This window comes from Stegostoma tigrinum, chromosome 7 (assembly GCF_030684315.1).
Source record: "Stegostoma tigrinum isolate sSteTig4 chromosome 7, sSteTig4.hap1, whole genome shotgun sequence".
NCBI lineage: Eukaryota > Metazoa > Chordata > Chondrichthyes > Orectolobiformes > Stegostomatidae > Stegostoma > Stegostoma tigrinum.
Genome location: NC_081360.1, coordinates 64,447,859 through 64,471,711, shown reverse-complemented (window position 1 = coordinate 64,471,711; position 23,853 = coordinate 64,447,859). Strand labels below are relative to the sequence as shown.

Below are 23,853 nucleotides of genomic sequence, written 5' to 3'. Positions count from 1 at the left end.
GCAATCTTATTCCCAATGCCCTGATATTTAAATCGTTATGTGAGGGTAATGGTAGGATGCACCTAGTCAGGTCTACGCCCTGTCTAGCCGATGCAAAAATTAACAGGCCAGCATTTCCTCATGACAAATTCTAAATTGGCGTTCACTTCTTATCCACTTTTGGAACCAAAAATAGAATAAATTCAAAGACTCCCACTAATCATGTGGAGTGACAATACACATGCAGGTTCCAAGACTTCTCAAAGCAACTCAAAGCACTTCTTCAGCAGCATTATGAGAATATATAAGTACAACTCAAACTATATTGAGATAATTATCTGTTTGCAATGAATATCTTCTGTTGTTAACTTTGAGTAGAATGCTGAAAATTTTCTGCTCCAGGGGTGTCCTAGAGTCAATGAGATTTCTCCTCATGAAACAGTCAGGTTGACTGGGTGACTAATTCATCTGGGGTATCACAGGATCTGGAGCAAAGAAAACTAAAATTGACTTCTTACGTTGTTATCTTTCCAGCATATTTCTTCTTTCATGGTATATGGGCATTACTGGCAAGATCAGCATTTGCTACACACCTCTAATTAACCTGGAACTGAACAGTTTATTTGGTCATTTTAGAAGATAGCTTAGGGTCAATCACATTGCTGTGGGTCTGGAGTCATAAACAAGTCAGACCATGTAAAGATGGCAGATTTCCTTTACTAAAGGAAAACAGTAAACCAGATTATTTTTATGACATTCAATGAGAATTTCATGGTTACAACTGCTCAAACTAGATTTTAACTGAATTCAAATTCCTGGAGCTGTCATGGTGAAACGAGAAAACATTATAAAATTGATGTGAGAGAGCTGGTGTTACAATCCTGCAAAAGTGACCCAAGGTGATTTGATTGTTTGAATAAAATAATTACTGTTAGGGTAGATGGTGAAGAATAAGCTCTCAAATCATTGCATTTCTTTAATCAGAGTGGAGTGCGAAGAGTTAGCCATATAATTCTTCATTTAAGAATATAGTGGTGATTAGCAAGGAAAAGAGAAAGTGGCTGATGTGTTTATTTTGCCCATTATTGTTGATTTAGTGAACACTAGTACTAGTTCACAGCTGTCAGTGAAAAATTTAATACGGAGCACCTGTGTCAATTCCTTCTATGTCACTATGGATACTTTGCTACAGCTGTCTTCTCCACCGAGCTTTTGTATGATTTCTTGAAAGAGGTTTCAAAAGTCTGTTATTGTGAGCTGTGTGCATGTTTTTTTCTATTATAATTTGGTGCAATGTCCTTACCCTAGGTCTATCAATGCATGTACAAACAGTCAATTTGTTGAGCCAAGTGCTTTCCTATGTACCTGCTAATCTGTCGCCTTTCTGCTGTGATCGTCATTCAGATTTAGCTTTTAAAGGTTGTACTCACAATTGTCAAACGTTGCTTGGATAGGCATTCCACTTTAATGGAGAACAACCATGAATGGCACAGTGGCTCAGTAGCTAGCACTGCTGCCTCGCAGTACCAGGAACCCAAGTTCGATTTGACACCACCAAAATAGAAGGATTAATTGCGCTGAGTGTGCAGAATATGAACAGGATCATTGATGAGGATGCTCATATTCCTGCTCCCAGTGCTACAGGGCACAGGTGATCTGAAATCTTAACACAATGGCACAGATTTGAAAAAAAATCAGATCTCTTTATTTCTGTGATTCAAAAAAAATGCTCTGAAGTATTTTGTAAAGCTAACCTTTTTACATCATTTATCATCATTAGTCTTTATACAGTCACCTCAACTGACTCCTTTCAAGAATTACAGGTCAAGCTTTTGCCAGTCTTTATTCATTCTTCTGACTGTATTTGATTAATCTTGTGGGCTTTTTTACTCTTATCTACCACTAGATCTAAAGTCTGCCATCCTGCCACATCCAGTTATGAATAATAGTGGATAATTAAATAGCTGGCCATAGAAGATTGCTCAAGTATCATCATCTTAAATGATGGAAGATATCAGCGCAAACGACAAGGCTGAAGCATTTGCAACCATTTTCAGCCAGAAGTCCCAAATGGATAATCTATCTTGGCTCTTTCATGAGATCCCCAACATCACATATGCTAGTCTTCAGGCAATTTGTTTCACTTCACAATTGACAACAATGCTGGCCTATCCAGTGACACCACATCTTGTGAAAAGAATAACAAATAGAATTCATGTATCATTGCCCTGCTGAGTAACATTTCATTCCATATATTCCATAGCCCTTACTCTTCCTCAGATTTGGGGAACATTCCCAGTTCGGTATTGCATGTGAATTTGACCAGTTTGCAATAATTCAATGAATGCAAATCCATGTGCTTAATTAGCAAACAGTACAAGTCTGAAAACTCTTTCCTAAATGTCTCGTTAAGCACTTTTCAACCCAAAAGTAATACTTCCCTTCTACCTCCTACCCTCTAATTAATTGGTAATTTAGTTCTAGCTTAGCATTTTAAGAATAAATCATTGCTTTTTGTGCAATTTTCTTTCGTGCTACAGTATTTGTCAAAAACCTTCTTGGAGCAGAAGGATCACATTATTAAACAAAACATGATTAACCGAGAAGCCTTTACAGAAAACAGCTGTAGTAAATTATCCATAGCCATATGGAAAGAGATGACTCAGGAACTGATTATTAAATCTCTCACTGAAAGATCAGTGCCCCAATGTTGTAGTGACAGAATATAATTTTCATTATAAAGTCAAGGAGCTGGTCAGCAGAATCTTTTCTTTCTGAATCCAGGCAGCCTGTGTTTCCTACATTGTAATCATACATGTAACTTTAATCTGATTATCTATTTAATTTGTATTGACAATTCAGGTCACATCGTTTCATTATTTCCCAGAAAGGTATCTCAGAGAAACAGTACTTCTCTTTTGATTTTCATACTTCATGTCCCACAAGAAAATCAATGGCAAACATATATGAATACTTCCAATACTTAAGGCAGAAAAAAATGACTCAATTGCAGCAAATGAAGCCCCCTTTGCAATAACATCAGATTATAAACTCCGTCCTAACTTTGTCTAAGTAAAACACAACAGACTAAATCCGTACATGCTCTCACAGAATTTGGTAAGGGTGCTGGGCTTCTCCTGGTTCCTTCGCTGCCGAAACCAACGCTGAATGGTACGAACATCCCAATCCAATTGTTTGGAAAGCCCTTCTAGTCTCTTTTCATCTGGATGCTAGAAAAAATAAATCAGTCAATTATGAGATTCTTCTCATTGATCTTCTTTTTCAATAACAATGACGACATACATTAATACAACACCTTTCGTACTGAACAGCATTCCAAAGAGCTTTACGAAGTTGTCAACAAAAAGTAGACACTGGCTCAAAGGGAAATGTAAAAAAATTGAGAGGTGACTTTTATTTAAGAGTCTGAAAGAAGTGATTGAAATGTAGACATTTACGGAATCCTAGTATCAGAGATGATGGGAACTGCAGATGCTGGAGATTCCAAGATAATAAAATGTGAGGCTGGACGAACACAGCAGGCCAAGCAGCATCTCAGGAGCACAAAAGCTGACGTTTCGGGCCTAGACCCTTCATCAGAGAGGGGGATGGGGGGAGGGAACTGGAATAAATAGGGAGAGAGGGGGAGGCGGACCGAAGATGGAGAGTAAAGAAGATAGGTGGAGAGAGTGTAGGTGGGGAGGTAGGGAGGGGATAGGTCAGTCCAGGGAAGACGGACAGGTCAAGGAGGTGGGATGAGGTTAGTAGGTAGCGGGGGGTGCGGCTTGGGGTGGGAGGAAGGGATGGGTGAGAGGAAGAACCGGTTAGGGAGGCAGAGACAGGTTGGACTGGTTTTGGGATGCAATGGGTGGGGGGGGAAGAGCTGGGCTGGTTGTGTGGTGCAGTGGGGGGAGGGGACGAACTGGGCTGGTTGAGGGATGCAGTCGGGGAAGGGGAGATTTTGAAGCTGGTGAAGTCCACATTGATACCATTAGGCTGCAGGGTTCCCAGGCGGAATATGAGTTGCTGTTCCTGCAACCTTCGGGTGGCATCATTGTGGCAGTGCAGGAGGCCCATGATGGACATGTCATCAAGAGAATGGGAGGGGGAGTGGAAATGGTTTGCGACTGGGAGGTGCAGTTGTTTTTTGCGAACTGAGCGGAGGTGTTCTGCAAAGCGGTCCCCAAGCCTCCGCTTGGTTTCCCCAATGTAGAGGAAGCCGCACCGGGTACAGTGGATGCAGTATACCACATTGGCAGATGTGCAGGTGAACCTCTGCTTGATGTGGAATGTCATCTTGGGGCCTGGGATGGGGGTGAGGGAGGAGGTGTGGGGACAAGTGTAGCATTTCCTGCGGTTGCAGGGGAAGGTGCCGGGTGTGGTGGGGTTGGAGGGCAGTGTGGAGCGAACAAGGGAGTCACGGAGAGAGTGGTCTCTCCGGAAAGCAGACAGGGGAGGGGATGGAAAAATGTCTTGGGTGGTGGGGTCGGATTGTAAATGGCGGAAGTGTCGGAGGATAATGCGTTGTATCCGGAGGTTGGTAGGGTGGTGTGTGAGAACGAGGGGGATCCTCTTGGGGCGGTTGTGGCGGGGGCGGGGTGTGAGGGATGTGTCGCGGGAAACGCGGTCAAGGGCACGCGACACATTTTCCCGCGACACATCCCTCACACCCCGCCCCCGCCACAACCGCCCCAAGAGGATCCCCCTCGTTCTCACACACCACCCTACCAACCTCCGGATACAACGCATTATCCTCCGACACTTCCGCCATTTACAATCCGACCCCACCACCCAAGACATTTTTCCATCCCCTCCCCTGTCTGCTTTCCGGAGAGACCACTCTCTCCGTGACTCCCTTGTTCGCTCCACACTGCCCTCCAACCCCACCACACCCGGCACCTTCCCCTGCAACCGCAGGAAATGCTACACTTGTCCCCACACCTCCTCCCTCACCCCCATCCCAGGCCCCAAGATGACATTCCACATCAAGCAGAGGTTCACCTGCACATCTGCCAATGTGGTATACTGCATCCACTGTACCCGGTGCGGCTTCCTCTACATTGGGGAAACCAAGCGGAGGCTTGGGGACCGCTTTGCAGAACACCTCCGCTCAGTTCGCAACAAACAACTGCACCTCCCAGTCGCAAACCATTTCCACTCCCCCTCCCATTCTCTAGATGACATGTCCATCATGGGCCTCCTGCACTGCCACAATGATGCCACCCGAAGGTTGCAGGAACAGCAACTCATATTCCGCCTGGGAACCCTGCAGCCTAATGGTATCAATGTGGACTTCACCAGCTTCAAAATCTCCCCTTCCCCGACTGCATCCCTCAACCAGCCCAGTTCGTCCCCTCCCCCCACTGCACCACACAACCAGCCCAGCTCTTCCCCCCCACCCATTGCATCCCAAAACCAGTCCAACCTGTCTCTGCCTCCCTAACCGGTTCTTCCTCTCACCCATCCCTTCCTCCCACCCCAAGCCGCACCCCCCGCTACCTACTAACCTCATCCCACCTCCTTGACCTGTCCGTCTTCCCTGGACTGACCTATCCCCTCCCTACCTCCCCACCTACACTCTCTCCACCTATCTTCTTTACTCTCCATCTTCGGTCCGCCTCCCCCTCTCTCCCTATTTATTCCAGTTCCCTCCCCCCATCCCCCTCTCTGATGAAGGGTCTAGGCCCGAAACGTCAGCTTTTGTGCTCCTGAGATGCTGCTTGGCCTGCTGTGTTCGTCCAGCCTCACATTTTATTATCTACGGAATCCTAGTGCAAGCTTTTCTCTTAGTCTAATTTTATTCAAGTGAACAAAATGTCCTTTTTTCTAAATTATTTGTTTACGACTAACTACTACTTAAATTACACCAAATTTCATGCATTATTATTCATGAGCCCAGCTGATGGCAGTCTTGGACAAATCAGATCCCAGCGTTAAACCTGGTTTGACAGACCGTAAGTTTTATTTTTACAATTTGTTTGCTGTGGTGGTCAGTCACTGAACATATTCATAAGAGGCTATCAAAACACACAGAAGGAGAAAGGCAACAATGCAAACCCTGAAGAGCACTCACAGCAGACACAAAATATAAACTCGGTTTTTCTCGCTCAACAGATGTTGTCAGACCTGTTGAGTTTCTCCAGCATTCTTTGTGTTTGTTACAAACAATGTCACACTCTGCAAGAATTATATGAAACAACCTTATTATAAATATTATAAGGAAAGTTTCAATCCCTTTACCCTTAACCACAACTTTATGGTTACAGGTCAATGGTGGATCACCTCTTCCCCTGACTCTTAAACAAAGTGCTAAGACTTGTTATCTAACTTGGGTTCCTTAGGCTTACGTCTTCCATAGCCTTCTGCTTCTGAAGTTTTCTTCTAAACACTCAGGGCTTTTCCTATCCTTGGCAAGTTCAGAGACAGCTATTATCAGAACTTCTGTTGCTAATGGACTCTTTTCTCTGACTGAAGCTGGCACACTGCCTGACTGTTTTTGGATGCTTCTGCTTTTCTGTGATATGAGATCCTCTTGCTAGACAGTAATAGTTTCCAGGCAGATAGAAGCGGAAGCCCAGGAGGAAGCCTTGAATGTTACCCCGCTCAGGCATCTGACAGAAAGGTGCGGAGGCTTCCTTTCAAAGCTGAGTGGCTCCTCCTGCTTTACGACATGTCCCTTGCAATGCTCCTTCTCCACTAAAACCATGAGCACCATCGTTTGCCCAGCACCATTGATCCTGCATCCTCCCACCTCCTCCTCATTTCGCCATCACTCCTTTCTCAGTCCTCAGAGTCAAAAACATACATGACCCTGGACTGTTGGTCCTTCAGCTCTGAGAACTACTTACGGTCCCAGTTTTGTCCTCTGCAACTGCTGAGACGAGACAAAAAGCAACAAATCAGATTGACCAGCACGTTCCCCAAATTAAGACAGATGTGCCATCTCCACGTGTTAATTGGCTAAGGGGCAGTCAGTATCAGGGGCTATGCATTCCGTTTCTCAACCTGTAAAAATCTACTTTTCCCTTTGAATAGTCTTTGCGTCATAATGGATAATGGTAACTATGTTTGAGATTTACCATTATTTTTGTAAATATGCGACAGCTACTGCAGGTGGGAAAAACATGCATAGTTAAACTCAAAAATCCTCAAATTCCTGTCCTTCTTGTAGTTAGCTACACCAGAAATCCCCCTCATTTTTCAGAATAATACTCTTACTTTATCCTATTCACATAAATGAATGCTATATTTATTGGGATCACGTTGTTAAATGTTGAACAACACTTGGAGGAAGCACTGAGAACGGCAAGGGCACAAAACGTACTGTAAGAGGGTATTCCAATGTCCACCACCAAGAGTGGCTCAGCAGTTGTACTACTGATCAAGCTGGTTGGGTCCTAAAAGACACAATTGCTAGTCTGGGTCTGTGGCAGGTGGTGAGAGAACGAACAAGAGGGGAAAAACATACTTGACCTCTTCCTTACTAATCTGCCAGCTGCAGTTACATCTGTCCATGACAGTAGTCGTAACAGTAACCACCGCACAGTCCTTATGGAGACGGAGTCCCGCTTTCACATTGAAAATAACCCCCATCATGTTGTGTGACACTATCACCATGCTGAATGGGACAGACTTCAAACAGATCTAGCAACTAAAGATTAAGCATTGATGAGGCACTGTGGGCCATCAATAGCAGCAGAATTGTACTCCGGCACAATCTGTAACCTTATGGCCCGGCATATCCCCCACTCATCCATTACCGTCAAGCCATGGGATCAATGCTGGTTCAACAGGGAGTGCAGGAGGATATAGCAGGAGCAGCACCAGGCATATCTGGAGATGAGGCATCAACCTGGTGCAGCCACCAAACAGGACTACATGTACGCCAAACAGCACAAGCAGCAAGTGAGAGGCAGAGCTAAGTCATCCCACAACCAACAGGTCAGGCATAAGCTCTGTAGTCCTGCCACATCCAGTCATGAATGGCAGTGGATGATTAAACAACTCACAGGAGGAGAATGCTCCACAAATATCCCCATCCTCAATGATGAGGGGCCGAACACATCAGTAAGCTTCAGCAGGAAATGCGGGGTGGACGATCCACTTCAACCTTCTCCAGTGGTCCCCAGTATTACAGATTCAATACAGTCTTCAGCCAATTAAATTCACTTCATGTGATATCAAGAAATGGTTGGAGGCACTGGATACTGCAAAGGCTAGGGGCCCTGACAACATTCCAGCAATAGTCCTGAAGACTTGTGCTCCAGAACTTGCTGCTCCCCTAGTCAAGCTGTTCCAGTACAGTTACTGCGCTGGTAACTACTCAACAATGTGGAAAATTGCCCAAGTATATCCTCCAACCCAGCTAATTATTACTCCATCAGTCTACTGTTAATCATAAGTAAAGTGATGGAAGGTGTCATCAACAGCGCAATGCTGCTCAGCAATAACCTACTCACTGACTCCCAGTTTGGTTTCCACCAGGGCCACTCAGCTCCTGAACTCATTACAGCCTTGGTTCAACCATGAACAAAAGAGCTGAATTCCAGAGGTGAGGTGAGAGTGACAGCCCTTGATCTCAAGGCTGCATTTAACCATGTGTGACATCATGGAGCCCGAGCAAAACTGGAATCAATGGGTATCAAAGGGAAAACTCTTCGGTGGTTAGAATCATACCTGACGCCTGACACTGGGGAGTCTATGGTCTAGTGGTATGACCACTGTTAATCCAGACACCCAGAGAACGTTCTGCGGACCTGGGTTCGAATCACTCCATGGCAGATGGTGGAATTTGAATTAATCTAAAATTAAGAGTCTAATGGTGACCACAAATCTGTTGCCGATTGTCAGGAAAAGTCCATCTGACCAACATGAGACTCTAGGCCCACAGCAAAGTGGTTGACTCTTAACTGCCTCTGGGCAAATTGGGATGGGCAAAAAATATTGTCTAGCCAGCAATGCCCTCATCCCATGAATGAATAAAGAAAATAGGAAGAGGGATGTGATTGTTGGACATCAAACATCTAAGCTGCAGGAGTTCCCCAAGAATCATGTCCTAGGCCCAACCATCTTCTGCTGCTTCAACAATGACCTTCCCTCTAACATAAGGACAGAAGTGGGGATGTTCGCTGATGATTGGACAATGTTTAGAACCATTCCTGACGCTTCAGTGTCTGAAGAAGTCCATGTTCAAATGCAATAAGATCAGAACAATATCTAGGCTTGGGATGACAAGTGGCAAGTAACATTCATGCCACACAAATGCCAGGCTATGACCATCACCAACAAGAGACACAATCTAACCACCACCTCTTGACTTTCAATGGTGTTACCATCAATTAACATCCTGGGAGTTATCTACGATCTATGATCATTGATCAGAAATTCAAATGGCCTCACCACATAAACACAGTGACTACAAGAGCAGGTCAGAGGCTAGGAATACTGTGGTGAGAAACTCATCTCCTGACTCCTCCAAGCCTGTCTACCATCTACAAGGCATAAGTCAGGAGTGTGATGGAATACCCTCCACTTGCCTGGATGAATAGAGCTCCAGCAACACTGAAGAATATTGACACCATTCACGACAAAGCAACCTGCTTGACTGGCACTGTATCCACAGGCATCCACGCCCTCCACCAACAACACTCAGTAGCAGCAGTGTGCACTATCTACAAGATGTACTGCAGAAATTCACAAAAGATCCTCAAGAAAGCAACTTCCAATCCCATGACCATTCCCATCTAGAAGGACAAGGGAAGCAGACATGCAGAAAAGACCACCACCTCCAAGTTCCCCTCCAAGCCATCACCATCCTGACTTAGAAATGTATCACCGTTCCTTCACTGTTGCTGGGTTAAAATCCTGGAATTCCCTCCCTAATGGATTGTGGGTCAACCCACAATAGGTAGTCTGCAGTGGTTAGAGTAAGCAGCTCACCACCACCTTCTCAAGGGCAACTAGGGATGGGTAATAAATACTGGCCCAGCCAGCAATGCCCACATCCTACAAAAATGAATGAGTAAAAAAAATTTTCCACATTCTCGCAAAGCCTGAAGTGTGGTATCCTGAATAAGCCAAAGTAACCAAACTGATGTTTATTTAACTTACTTTTTTAAAAAACGCTGAGCTTCTATTACAAAAATATTGTAATCTTTTTAACAACTTTCTTCACTTTTTCTGCTGCCTTCAGGTGTTCCCAAATATTTTCTAAAATGTTATGATTTGGTTCCCAATACCACAGAGTTAATGTTTTGAGTTGAGTAACCTTCCTCAGAACCTACTTCAGAATCACATATCTTTCCATACATCATTTCTTATTTTTCTAAACTTCAATGAGCAGAGCCCAAGTCTAATCAACTTTCCCCTTCATAAAGCAATTCTTTCATCCCAGGGAATAGCCTGCTACAACTTATCTAATCTGTTTTTAATGACAGCAGTCCAAAGTTGTTCATGGCATTCTGGTTATGGTCCCACTAATGCCCTGTGCACTACCACGACTTTGCAACTCATAAACTCCATCTCTCATACAATAAAAAATGTTGCTTTTACCTTCTTAATTGTTTTCTGTAACTACATGCTAAAATTTTGTAATACATTTACAAGGGTCATCCAAGTGATCCAGGATCACTGCTCAGAAATGGCTCAAATTTGGCAATTCATGGGCCTTGCAAAATAGCAACATGATGGCTATTGGTAAAAAGTGAAAGCCACCTTCCTCTGCAGTAAGGTGCACTAATCTCAGCTTCAAATTATAGCATATGCCTATTTGGAGCAGATTAATAATTTGTAAAAAGCTGTTTAGTACTAGAGTTCAAGCTATTCAAGTGATTCAAGTTATATTATTTTCGCTGATTTCTTTGAACAAAAGTTAAACTGAGGGTTTCAATGAATGCAGCACATTCCAGAATATAATTAGATTTAGACTTGTTCCTCAGTTTCTGTTTGATCTTCTGACTTGTTTACAAATCACTTATTCTGGTCAGTATTCAAGTTTGTCCTCTGTTACAAACTCAATAAATGAACTAAAAAAAGGCAACACAAAAAAAATTGTTTCTTATTAACCATTATGAAATGCACATTTAAACTGTTGGGACAAAATAAAATTCATTCCTTTTATCTTTAGCAGGCAGTGACACAGAACTGTTGGAGAGACTCAGAATGTTCATTGGTTTTCATAGCAGGAAGAAGTTCCTTTGAACAATTCAAAATGCATTCTATAAACTTTTACAAAAGAAAATCATTGATAATAAAATGTGAGGCTGGATGAACACAGCAGGCCAAGCAGCATCTCAGGAGCACAAAAGCTGACGTTTCGGGCCTAGACCCTTCATCAGAGAGGGGGATGGGGTGAGGGTTCTGGAATAAATAGGGAGAGAGGGGGAGGCGGACCGAAGAGGAATCGAAAGAGAAGTTGTTGAGGGTGAGGACGAGTTCGGCTAGGCGGATGAGGGTGTCGGTGGAGGGGGACTGGTCGGGCCTGCGGAACAGGAAGAAGCGGAGGGCCTTGAGGCCATCTGCATGCGGAATGCAGGTGTATAGGGACTGGACGTCCATGGTGAAATTGAGGTGTTGGGGGCCAGGGAATTGGAAGTCCTGGAGGAGGTGGAGGGCATGGGTGGTGTCACGGACGTAGGTGGGGAGTTCCTGGACCAAAGGGGAGAAAATAGAGTCCAGATAGGTGGAGATGAGTTCGGTGGGGCAGGAACAGGCTGAGACGATGAGTGGACCAGGGCAGGCAGGTTTGTGGATTTTGGGTAGGAGGTAGAAACGGGCCGTGCGGGGTTGGGGAGCAATGAGGTTGGAGGCTGTGGGTGGGAGGTCCCCTGAGGTGATGAGGTCATGGATGGTGTTGGAGATGATGGTTTGGTGCTTGGGTGTGCAACCGCAGGAAATGCTACACTTGCTCCCACACCTCCTCCCTCACCCCTATCCCAGGCCCCAAGATGACTTTCCACATTAAGCAGAGGTTCACCTGCACATCTGCCAATGTGGTATACTGCATCCACTGTACCCGGTGTGGCTTCCTCTACATTGGGGAAACCAAGCGGAGGCTTGGGGACCGCTTTGCAGAACACCTCCGCTCGGTTCGCAATAAACAACTGCACCTCCCAGTCGCAAACCATTTCCACTCCCCCTCCCATTCTTTAGATGACATGTCCATCATGGGCCTCCTGCAGTGCCACAATGATGCCACCCGAAGGTTGCAGGAACAGCAACTCATACTCCGCTTGGGAACCCTGCAGCCCAACGGTATCAATGTGGACTTCATCAGCTTCAAAATCTCCCCTTCCCCCACTGCATCCCTAAACCAGCCCAGTTTGTCCCCTCCCCCCACTGTACCACACAACCAGCCCAGCTCTTCCCCTCCACCCACTGCATCCCAAAACCAGTCCAACCTGTCTCTGCCTCCCTAACCTGTTCTTCCTCTCACCCATCCCTTCCTCCCACCCCAAACGTCCGTCTTCCCTGGACTGACCTATCCCCTCCCTACCTCCCCACCTATACTCTCCTCTCCACCTATCTTCTTTTCTCTCCATCTTCGGTCCGCCTCCCCCTCTCTCCCTATTTATTCCAGAACCCTCACCCCATCCCCCTCTCTGATGAAGGGTCTAGGCCCGAAACGTCAGCTTTTGTGCTCCTGAGATGCTGCTTGGCCTGCTGTGTTCATCCAGCCTCACATTTTATTATCTTGGACTCTCCAGCATCTGCAGTTCCCATTATCACTAAAAGAAAATCATTGGCTGTTTTTCCAGATAAAAACTTGGATAGTTAAATTGCAGTCAATATGGTTATTAACTCAATATGGTTACCACTCTAACACATATTAACATACATCATCTGTGTCTGTGGCAACATGAAATAAAACCTGTGAATGGCTAGTGTCAATGATGAATGTGAAGACAGATTTATACTACAGATAAATGCCCCACAGGAAAGGAGCATATCAAGAGTTGGACAGGTATTGTGGTATTATCACTGAACTGTTCATCCAGAGACCCACATAATGGTCTGGGTTCAAATCTCACCATGGTGGAACTGAAATGAATTCAATTTTTTTAACAATCTGAATTAAGAGTCTAATGATGATCATGAATCCATTGTTGATTGTTCGGCAAATCCAGCTGGCTCATTAATGCCCTTTAGAAAAGGAAACTGCCATCCTCACCTGGATGACAGCCCCACAGCAATGTGGGGAAGACTTTAACAGCCTTCTGGGATGGGCAATAAACGGTGACCTAGCCAGTGATGCCTTCATGCCTCAAATGAATTTTAAAAATTCAGAATCTTACTAGTTGTTAGAGAATCTCCTTGGGATTGAATTTAAGTTTTATTCTTGCATGAGTGATTTGCAGTTTGTACAATCTATATGACTAAATGTTTAATTTTTTTAATCTTTTTATACTTCAAATAGTGCCTAATCTTTGCACAATATGAGTTTACCAAGTGAATGAGCAGAAATTTAAATGTTTTTGTTGAATTATCATTAATGCAGCTTACTCCTGTACCTATAACTTTATGTAGTAAAAATTATGTATGGACAAAAATTATGTATCCTCTTCACCTGCAAAATGATGGCATTGTAAACTAATGTGACTTATTGATCACAAAGGAAAGCACCAGAAAGCTGCATGATACAACCTCTACACAACCTTCAGAAATGACTACATTTTTCTTATGTACAACATTTTTTAGAATCTTTGCCATCAAAATGTGATGCTACCAAAGGGCACTAAAACACTGCACAGCAAAACTGATTTGAACCGGTGAAAGATATGACCAAATCGATGCTCCCAACAAATGAACAGTTCTACATAGAAAAACTGGAAGAAGGAAATTGTGAAAAAACAAATTATCTTCATGGTAAATCGATTATTTAACACGGCATGTGGATTGAAGCAATGCCAATGCACAACATCCACTAGCGACTCCTCTGAACTGCCCTGTCCTCTTATTCATCCCTCCTTTCCAATCTGCCCACCTTTCACATAGCAATTCAACAAGACCCTTCCCATACCTTCCTCCACTGTGCAGAAATGGTCCAAGATCCACTATCATTCAACGCTCTTCAACCTTCATCCTGTCCTCTCTGTCACCCTCTGCTATTGTTTTATCCTTATCTTCTTCTAGCTCTCTGCTCCCTCTGTCAGCCTCCTCTCTGCCTCCCCTCCTCATTCCCCGCAGTACCCTTTCCAATTCCCCATCACATTTTAACCTGATCAACCTGAAGACAGAAACTGGTCTTGATGCCATATGGGAGGTCAATAAACACCTGTAGCACCAATTTCATGCAGATACCATTCAAATTCAGGAGAGATTCATGTTTTAGACATAGTAATGTGACAAGAAAACAATGAATGGAAAGTGAAAAGTATTTTACTAAATGTATTAATGGAGGTGCAATATAAATTTAATAGGACTGACCAGAGGGACCAGCAACATTAGCAGATAAATTTACTCGTCAATGTTACAACAAATGGAAGTCATTTGAGAGGTTTGTTTTGACCTTTCCTGTGTACCAGGAATTGAATATCTTCACATGGCTTGCTGTTTTCAGGAATGACACCTTTAACCTCTTGAGAGGCAGATACACACAAGTGACTCATGTCATATGAAAGTTTCAAGATTCATGCCCTTGCTGGAGCTGATCATTCACAGCTGCTGCTCTGCTTGAGTACAGGCCACGGCATAGCAACAAGCTCTGCAAATCCTCACGCACAGTTCACTGAAATTTGCACCCAACAAGATGGTTATTGTACCATGAGTGGGGACCTCTACATTGCTTGATGACAATTTCCAAAGGGATGGAAGCATCTGCAACTGTGGAAACCAATATTTAACAAGAAATAAATTGAATTTCATATATCCTTCCAGCCTCAGCTGCTAGGTGACCTCCTCTTGATCTGCTGTGCAACGGTCTTCCACACTTGCTTCACTATTATAAAATCAGTGGCTCTTTTCCTCAATTGCATACGGTTTGTTTTATAAAGCTCTAATGTGGCATGCAAATCTTGACCACTAAATTTTGATTTATATCTTCTGCACTCTCTCAGATTTTTCACAAAAGTAATCACACCATAATAAGAGGTGACCACAATGTTACGTTTACTTAGTAAAGCAACTTCCCTGATGTTATTTTTTGACCGGCCAGTCGTGCAGCAGTTTTAACACTTCTTTAATGCACTTGAGCTTCCAGAAATGACCCAGTAAACCTGTATATTCGTGCAACTGCATTAAAACAAATGGAAAAATTCTTCAATGGGGTAGAAGTAAATTTTGTTTCACAAGTTGTTGCCTATCTGTAAAGTTTGCGGAAGCAACATATATGGCTTGCTTCAAACATAATCACTAAAAAAACACTGATAGATTTTTCAAGAAGGCTGGAGCTTATTACTTTGTACATAAAATGGCCTGGGATTTCAGAAGAAAAACACAACTATGCTCTACCATTCTAAAATAATATTTTCTAATTTCTATGAACAAAATACAAAGAAAACCAGACAGAATAAAATTTATCATGTATTTAGAGTGAGTGAGAAGGGCAGGATCAGGTTTATCTTGCCTTTTAGTTTTTCTTGGTTCACACAAATCAACCTTGATGGCGGCTTCAAAATAAAATCTATTTAATCTTAGCTATTAACAATTGAAAAAGAGCAGTACGACTGAAGAAACCAAAAATGAACTCAAAGATAACAGCTGGATTAATAAAAAAATCCGAAAATTTGCTATATTGTCCTATTTGCATACTTTTACTTCTTTTGAACAGTGTTTACTTGCCTTAGTGATTGCAGTAAAGACTTTTTCCAGGATAGCATTTGGCTGAGCTTTCTGTGGTCCATTTGCTTGAATTTTGAGGCCCAAAGCACATGGTTTAGCAATAAACCTGTGAAAACACAGATATTATAAAATGACTCTAAGTGAGGAGAAACAGTGGCATAGAGGTAATGTCACTAAGCTAATATACCGAGGGCCAGGCTAGGCTCTAGGGACCTGGATTCAACTCCACCATTGTAGTTGGTGAATTCACCTAATTAAAAACCGCATGGAATGAAAGATCATCTCTGTTAAATTGGAGTAGATTGTGAGATAAACCTATAATTTTCACCTTTCAGAAGACTGCAGTGATTTAAGAAGGTTTTCATTTCAACTGGCTCTTGGAGGGGGTCAGCTGCCTGGTCCTCTTTCATGGCTATGTCATGGCCTAGGTATCCCTAGTGAGGGAGCATGTGGTGTCCCACACCACCCACAAAGTATTTAAAGAAAAACAGACATATTTTGATTTCTCCCTTTCACTACATATTGTTGCACTGCTCCTGGTGAAGCAGTGCTTGTAAATTTCGATTTTCATTCATGACATGAGTGATTTAGCAGTGGGATATTTAAAAAAAACACAAAAAAGGGGCTCACCTCCACCTTAAGTAAAATGAGGGATTGACAACAAATGCTGGCCTTGCCAGTGATGCCCATAAAGCGTGAAAGAATAAAAAAACTAAGTCAATGTAAAGCTTCACAATTCATTCTACCTTGTGGCAGTGTGTTAGAATAAAGAAATCAATATAACCTTGTATGCGCTGTTCAGTCAATTTTGCTAGGATTCTGGAATAATCTAATCATGCTACCATGCTAAACATAGCACTGAACGTTGCAAATAGCGGACAATGAAACAGATTCATTTGAATTTTGCACAGGGTTGGCAATCATGGACTGTTGGATCAACTCTAATTATCAATTGAAAGCTATACAAAAATATCAATATCAGCTTTAAAAAAGAAATTAAAACATGAATGATATTTAAAAAAGAATGAATAGTGAGTTTTAAATCTCCATGGGTGACTTTATGAGAGACAGGGCTAACATTCAGGAATGGTTAATTCACAAAATCAGCAATAGGAAACAGGACAGCAATAAAATCCCTCACAGGTCTCCTTTCCATCAATGAAAATCTCCACTGCGAACTTAGATTAACACAAATTAATTCAGGACTGAGGGTGAAATGAGTGCAGGAGCTTCATTTCAAGGCAGTCACCACATCTAGCTAAATTAAAGTAACTTATCAGTTTAGCTGCAGCTCAAACTGCCATGCAGACTCTGCACCATCAAATTGGTTATCAGTGTTTCTATTATTAACTTATAAAACGGATTCAACAATGTCAAATTTAGAATTTAACAAAATTAGCATTGGTCCCATTGTTGTAGAGGTCTGTAAAAAATCTAACGTGAATCCAGGCAATTAGTAAATCAAATTACTTGATTTACATTATTGATTAATAACTATTCTTAGAAATGCATTGTAAAGATAGTTTCAATTTTTCATTAATATTTACTTACACAACTTTTGTGATAGCAGCGATATTACACATAACTATCTGCGACTGACCTTCCAAGAGCAAAACTAAAAGAAACCTTACTATCTTTATTCGATATCTCATTTGTATTGAAAATAGAAGTTGAGTTGAGGCAGAAAGGAACATAAGGTACATCAATTCAGTGAAATGCAGTAAATACAGTAACAACAATGTGAATTTGCCAAAGAAACAAATATTGCAGTGGTTCAAAGCAAAAGCTGAGCACGACCTTCTTCAGGGCAAACCTAACTGGGAATACCAATATCCCATTAAAGTATATTAGAAAGGAAACTCTTGTAAAACTAAAGTACTGGCATAAACAAATCTGGTAAATATGGTCAGTTTCTAAATTGTAAATTTGAAATAATCAGAGTTATATATATTTAAATGGCTTGCAATGAACAATACAAGGTCAGTGATTTTTGGCCTCAAATTCTCTTGATATTTAATAAACATAATTCTGTCAGATTGGTTGTAACTTCATGTGAAACTATTTGAAGTCAATATCGCAAATATTCCCTTAGCGGTCACCAGCAAATTAAACCTTCTAGCTGCTCCTATTATACTTGCAATATATTTCTCATGTAAGATATTCCTAAATTTCAGAATGATGTATAAGCAAGAAATGTTTTGTAAAAATTTCTTCAAATTTTTATAATACTAGCAGGGAATCATCTGCATTCAAATTAATGTATTTCTAGCAGTGGTGGAGGATTGTAGTTACTCTTTCACGAAACACTAACAGATTAAAAATTTCTCATGCTTAAAAGAACTACATAAAACTACTCATATATTTAAAAGGCTTAGGAATAATTATATTATTATTGTATTATATATACACATTAAAAATATTTAATTTGTATATTACAAATGTTAATACACATGCAGCCTCTACCACCTCAGTGGCTTTCATCTCTTTGGTACTTTATCTAGATTAGACTCAGGAGTACACTCTGGTGAGTACATCACTGACGTGTCTCCATAAGTGCTCAAGGAAGAAACACGCTGGTCTTTGGCAGTTAGATGATTGCTGGACATGAGGTCCTGCTCAACCCCTGGAATACAGGGCCGTGTGTCTGTCTGTGCAGTTTGACCACACCCTTAATGATCCAGAACAAAGGATCTTGTTTCAGGGTAGCGTACAGCTGTTCAAAGCAGGGAGATGGGCAGCTCACAGGTCTACTCCACATCACAGCACTTTTTTTCCCCAAGAAAAACTACATAAAGCAATGTCTCTTGAAGGTTCAGCACTGACTTAGAGGATGCTCTGGTATTCAAGGCAGTCCAAGCTCCCTAAGTCCACAACATAATAGGAGCAAAAGCAGGTCATTCAGCCCATCAAGTCTGCTCTGCCATTTGATAGATCATGGCTGACCTGATAATCCTCAAACCAATTTTCCTACCTTTCCCCATAAACCTTGATTCACTTACTGATTAAAAATTTGGCCATCTCAGCCTTGACTATATTCAATCAACCAGCCTTTACAGCTCTGTGGTAAAAAGCTCTGCAGATCTATTACCCTCTGAGACAAGATTCCTGATCGCTGTCTTAAGCGGGTGACTGTGAGATTACGGCCTTTGGTTCTCAACTCTCTCACGAGGGAAAAGAGCTGCTCCATCCCCGCCTCCTTGACTTGTCTGTCTCCTCTCCACCTATCTTCTCCTTTATCCATCTTCTATCCACCTCCACCTTTCTCCCTATTTATTTCAGAATCCCCTTCCCCTCCCCCATTTCCGAAGAAGGGTCTAGACTCAAAACATCAGCTTTCCTGCTCCTCTGATGCTACCCGGCCTGCTGTGTTCATCCAGCTCTACATCTTGTTATCTCAACATAGTGAACCTTCTTTAGACTGCTCCTGATGCCAATGTATCTGGATGTGAGTTTGCTCGCTGAGCTGGAAGGTTAGTTTTCAGACGTTTCGTCACTTTTTTTTATTTGAAAAAATATACTTTATTCATAAGATGTACAAAACAATAAAACATATTTACACACCTACCCAGTCATGCAAGCCGCTCCAGGTTACCCAGGGGGTACATACACCAACTAAAGGAAAAAAACAAACAAAGAAGAAAAAAAAAAGCAAAGAAAACACCCCGGCAGTCATCACCCAGCACAGTCCCCGTTGGCCCCCTGACCAGTTGGGGAAGGCGCCAGCTGGGCCCAGTTACCAGATAGGGCCCTTTTTTCTATTCTGGATGAGGGGTTTCATACCATGGTCTTTCTCCACCGCGCCTTGGCTGCGGCTGCCCCAAGCTTTAGCGCGTCCCTCAGCACGTAGTCCTGGACCTTGGAGTGCACCAGTCTGCAACACTCGGTCGGGGTCAGTTCTTTCAGCTGGCAGGCCAGCAAGTTGCGGGCAGACCAAAGAGCGTCTTTCACCGCACTCATGGTCCTCCAGGCGCAGTTGATGATGGTCTCGGTGTGCGTCCCGGGAAACAGCCCGTAGAGCACGGAGTCCCGCGTCACGGAGCTGCTCGGGACGAACCTCAACAAATACCACTGCATCCCCCTCCAGACCTCCTGCGCATAGGCACACTCCAGAAGGAGGTGATCGACAGTCTCGTCCCGCCAGCAGCCACCTCGAGGGCAGCGTGCAGTGGCGCAGAGATTCCGGGCATGCATAAAGGATCTCACTGGCAGAGCCCCTCTCAGCGCTAGCCAAGCAACGTCCTTGTGCTTGTTTGAAAGTTCTGGCGATGAGGCATTCTGCCAAACGACTTTGGCAGTCTGCCTGGGGAACCACACGACGGGATCCACCCTCTCCTTTTCCCGAAGGGTCTCGAGGATACTACGTGCTGACCACTGCCTGACGGCCTTGTGGTCAAAGGTGTTTCCTTTCAAAAATTTCTCCACGAAGGACAGGTGGTACGGAACGGTCCAACTACTCGGAGCATTCCGCGGCAACGAGGCCAGGCCCATCCTTCGCAACACCGGGGACAGGTAGAACCTCAGTAAGTAGTGACACTTGGTGTTTGCGTACTGAGGATCTACGCACAGCTTGATGCAGCCGCATACAAAGTTAGCCATCAGGGCGAGGGTGGCATTCGGTATGCCCTTTCCCCCATTTTCCAGGTCTTTGTACCTGGTGTTCCTGCAGACCCGGTCCATCCTCGACCCCCAAATGAAGTGGAAGATGGCCCGGGTGACCGCAGCGGCGCAGGTCCAGGGAATAGGCCAGGGCTGTGCCACATACAACAGTACCGAAAGCACCTCGCACCTGACAACCAGGTTCTTACCCACGATGGAGGTGGACCAGAGCGTCCACCTGCCCAGCTAATGCTTCAATTTGGCGAAACGCTCCTCCCAAGTCTTAGTGCACGCCCCAGCTCCACCAAACCAAACACCCAGCACCTTCAGGTAGTCTGTCCTGGCGGTGAAGGGGATGAAGGAGCGGTTGTCCCAGTTCCCAAAGAACATGACCTCGCTCTTACCCCTATTGTCTTTGGCAACCGAGGCCAGTTCAAACCAGCCACAGATGTCCAATAGTCTACTCACCGACCGACAATCGGTGTAGAAGATGGCGACATCGTCCATGTACAGGGAGGTCTTGACCTGAAGGCCTCCGTTGCCTGGGATAGTCACGCCCTTCAGGCTCACATCCTTCCTGATGGATGCGGCGAAGGGCTCCACACAGCACACGAACAAGGCAGGAGAGAGCGGGCAGCGCTGCCTGACTCCAGATCTGACAGGAAAACTGTCCGATTCCCACCTGTTGATCAAGACTGCGCTAACGATGTTGGTGTAGAGCAGCTGGATCCAATTGCGGATGCCCTCCCCAAACCCCAATTTGGAGAGGACATCCCTCATGTAAGCATGAGAGACTCTGTCGAAGGCCTTCTCCTGGTCCAGGCTGACAAGGCAGGTGTCCACCCGCCTGTCCTGTACGTAGGCGATCATATCCCTGATGAGCGCGAGGCTCTTAGCGATCTTCCTGCCCGGCACAGCACAGGTTTGGTCAGGGTGAATCACCGACTCCAGGACAGACCTGACCCGGTTGGCTATGACCTGGGCCAGGATTTTGTAGTCCACATTCAATAGTGAAATGGGACACCAATTCTTAATTTCGTCCCTCTCCCCCTTTCTCTTGTAAATGAGGGTGATGATGCCCTTCTCATGGACTTGCACATTTCCCCTGACCGAAGCGCACTATCGTACACCTCTAGCAGGTCCTGGCCGACCAGGTCTCACAGAGCGGAATACTGTTCGACCAGTAAGCCGTCGCTCCCGCGAGTCCTATTCCTCTCCAAGGACTTGAGGGCTCTGGTCAGCTCGTCCAGGGATATCGGACGGTCCAGCCACTCCCTCGTGCCATCGTCTAAGACCTCCGTGATAGACGACAGGAACGACTCGGAGGCTGTGCTGTCCGTGGGCTTCGTGTCGTACAGTCCGGCATAGAATCTGCTGATCCTCAAAATGTCGGGCCGAGATGACATCACCGAGCCATCGTCCTCCTTCAGCCGGCTAAGCACAGAGCTCTCTTTGTGCACCTTCTGAAAGAAGAAACGCGAGCACGTCTCGTCCTGCTCCACGGAGCGGACCCTGCACCGGAAGATTATCCTGGAGGCCTCTGCGGCAAAGAGCGAGGCTTGCTGGCCCATCACCTCGCGGACGTCCTCCATGACATCGACCCCCATCAACTGCAAAAGGAGCAGGTTCTGCACCCTTTTCTGGAGTCGCAACAGCTTTCCCCACCTCTCTCTCGCCTTCCGAACACCCTTGAGGACAAAGAACCTCTTGATGTTCTCCTTCACCGTCTCCCACCAGTCGCCCGGAGACTCAAAGAGGGGTTTCACAGTTCTCCAACCGGCGTACTCCCTCTTAAGCTCCTCGATGTTCTCTGGGGTCAACAGAGTCGTGTTGAGCTTCCATGTCCCCTTGCCGGCCGGCTGGTCGTCCTGTAAGTGACAGTCGGCCAGCAGGAGGCAGTGGTCAGAGAAGAACACCGGCTCGATGCCAGTGGACCTGACCGACAACGCCCGTGACACAAACAGGAAGTCTATCCTTGAGCGAATAGACCTGTCTGGCCGCGACCAGGTGTATCTCCGCTGCGCTCCATCTGCAGGGGTGCTGAAGACGTCGAGCAGCTTGGCGTCCTTCACCGTGCCCATCAGGAATCTGGACGTGACGTCCCGTTGACTCCCCCCACCCGCTGTCCCCACGCCGGATCTTCCATCTGCATCGATGATGCAGTTGAAGTCTCTGCCCAGGATGACCGGCCTGGACGTAGCCAGCAGGGGTGGAAGCTGCTGCAGGACGGCCAACCACTCACTCCGTACCGCTGGGGCGTACACGTTGATCAGCCTCAGGGGAGCGTTCCTGTAGGTGACGTCAGCCACTAGGAGGCGCCCCCCCCACCACCTCCTGAACTTGAGAGATGGTGAAGGCGCGCCCCCACAGCAGAATAGCCAGGCCCGAGGAGCGGCAGTCGTTACCCCCCGACCAGATCGAAGGCCGACAGGTCCAGGCGCTGGACCATTTCCCGTACCTGCCGAGGTGCAGTATCCCGCACTCCTGCAGAAACAGGAGGTCCGCCTTGATGGTGGTCAGGTAGGCCAACGTGGACACATCTTGCGGTGGACTTAACGCTGCACACATTAATGCTAGCAACTCGTACTCCCATTGTGGGCAGTGACCGCAGTACCCTCCCCAAGTCCAAGGTCCAGCCCCTCCATCTGTCCCTTCATGCCCATTGCTCGGGCTAACTGCTGGACGCTCTCCGGGCTCAGGAAACCGTCCCTGCTGCCTTCCGGGTGGCATCCACCCGTTGGGGGTACGGAGGCAGGAGAGTCTGGCTCTGGGTCAGGCTGGGGACGCGCTGTTTCCGCCTTCCCGCCTGGAAGTTCCGGGGGGCCCTCCAGTGCCCCAGCGGCACGTGACTGGGTGTCGGAGGCCTCAAGACGCCTCCTGTGGTGCTGCTTTCCTTCGCCCTTGAGATCTTTAACTTCTGCTTCGGGCGGGCCCTCTCCGAATCCCCCTCGTCAGAGGAGCTCTTATAGCCCCCCGTAGCTGCATCTTCCCGCCTGATGGTTGCGGTGCCTGGGCCCGCCGACGCAGCTTCCTCCTCGCTTTCCGGACCGTCGTCCACTCCCCTGGGTCGCCTGTCGCCGCCTCCATCAACTCCGGGTTGTTAGTGGGGGGGAGCAGAGCCAGCAGGGGCGCTTTGCTGGCCTCCGGTCCGCCCTGCAGGGCTGGGCCCTCCTGCACGACCTGGCCCTCCTGCACATTAGTGGGGTCCTTGCTGGGCCCTGGTGCCTTCCTCTCCTCCGGGGTAGGGGGGGCTGGCCCCGCATTGTCCCTGCCAGCGACCTGGGCGTAGGTGGTCCCCTGCTGCGGGCATGCCCTATAGAGGTGGCCCGCTTCCCCGCAAAGGTTGCAGCCTTTTTCTTGTGGGCAATCCTTTGCAAGGTGTCCCTCCTCCCTGCAGTTCCTGCAGATGGTGGCTTTGCAGTCGGCCGCCACGTGACCTGACCTACCACAGGCATGGCAGACTCTAGGTTGCCCTGCATAGGTCAGGTAGCCCTTGCTCCC

General features: G+C 45.6%; 1 protein-coding gene across 3 annotated transcripts in view; it reads right to left on the bottom strand.

The window, feature by feature from the left end:
- The window catches only part of cers6 (ceramide synthase 6), a 254,477-nt gene that overhangs the window by 152,933 nt on the left and 77,691 nt on the right, over positions 1–23,853 (bottom strand). For all 3 annotated transcript variants that reach the window (XM_048533682.2, XM_048533679.2, XM_048533681.2), the window contains exons 2-3: positions 15,757–15,862; positions 3,079–3,209 (exon numbers count right to left, since the gene is read on the bottom strand). In XM_048533682.2, the coding sequence (XP_048389639.1) occupies positions 3,079–3,209; positions 15,757–15,862 (237 nt within the window). The remainder of the gene's footprint in view (positions 1–3,078; positions 3,210–15,756; positions 15,863–23,853) is intronic.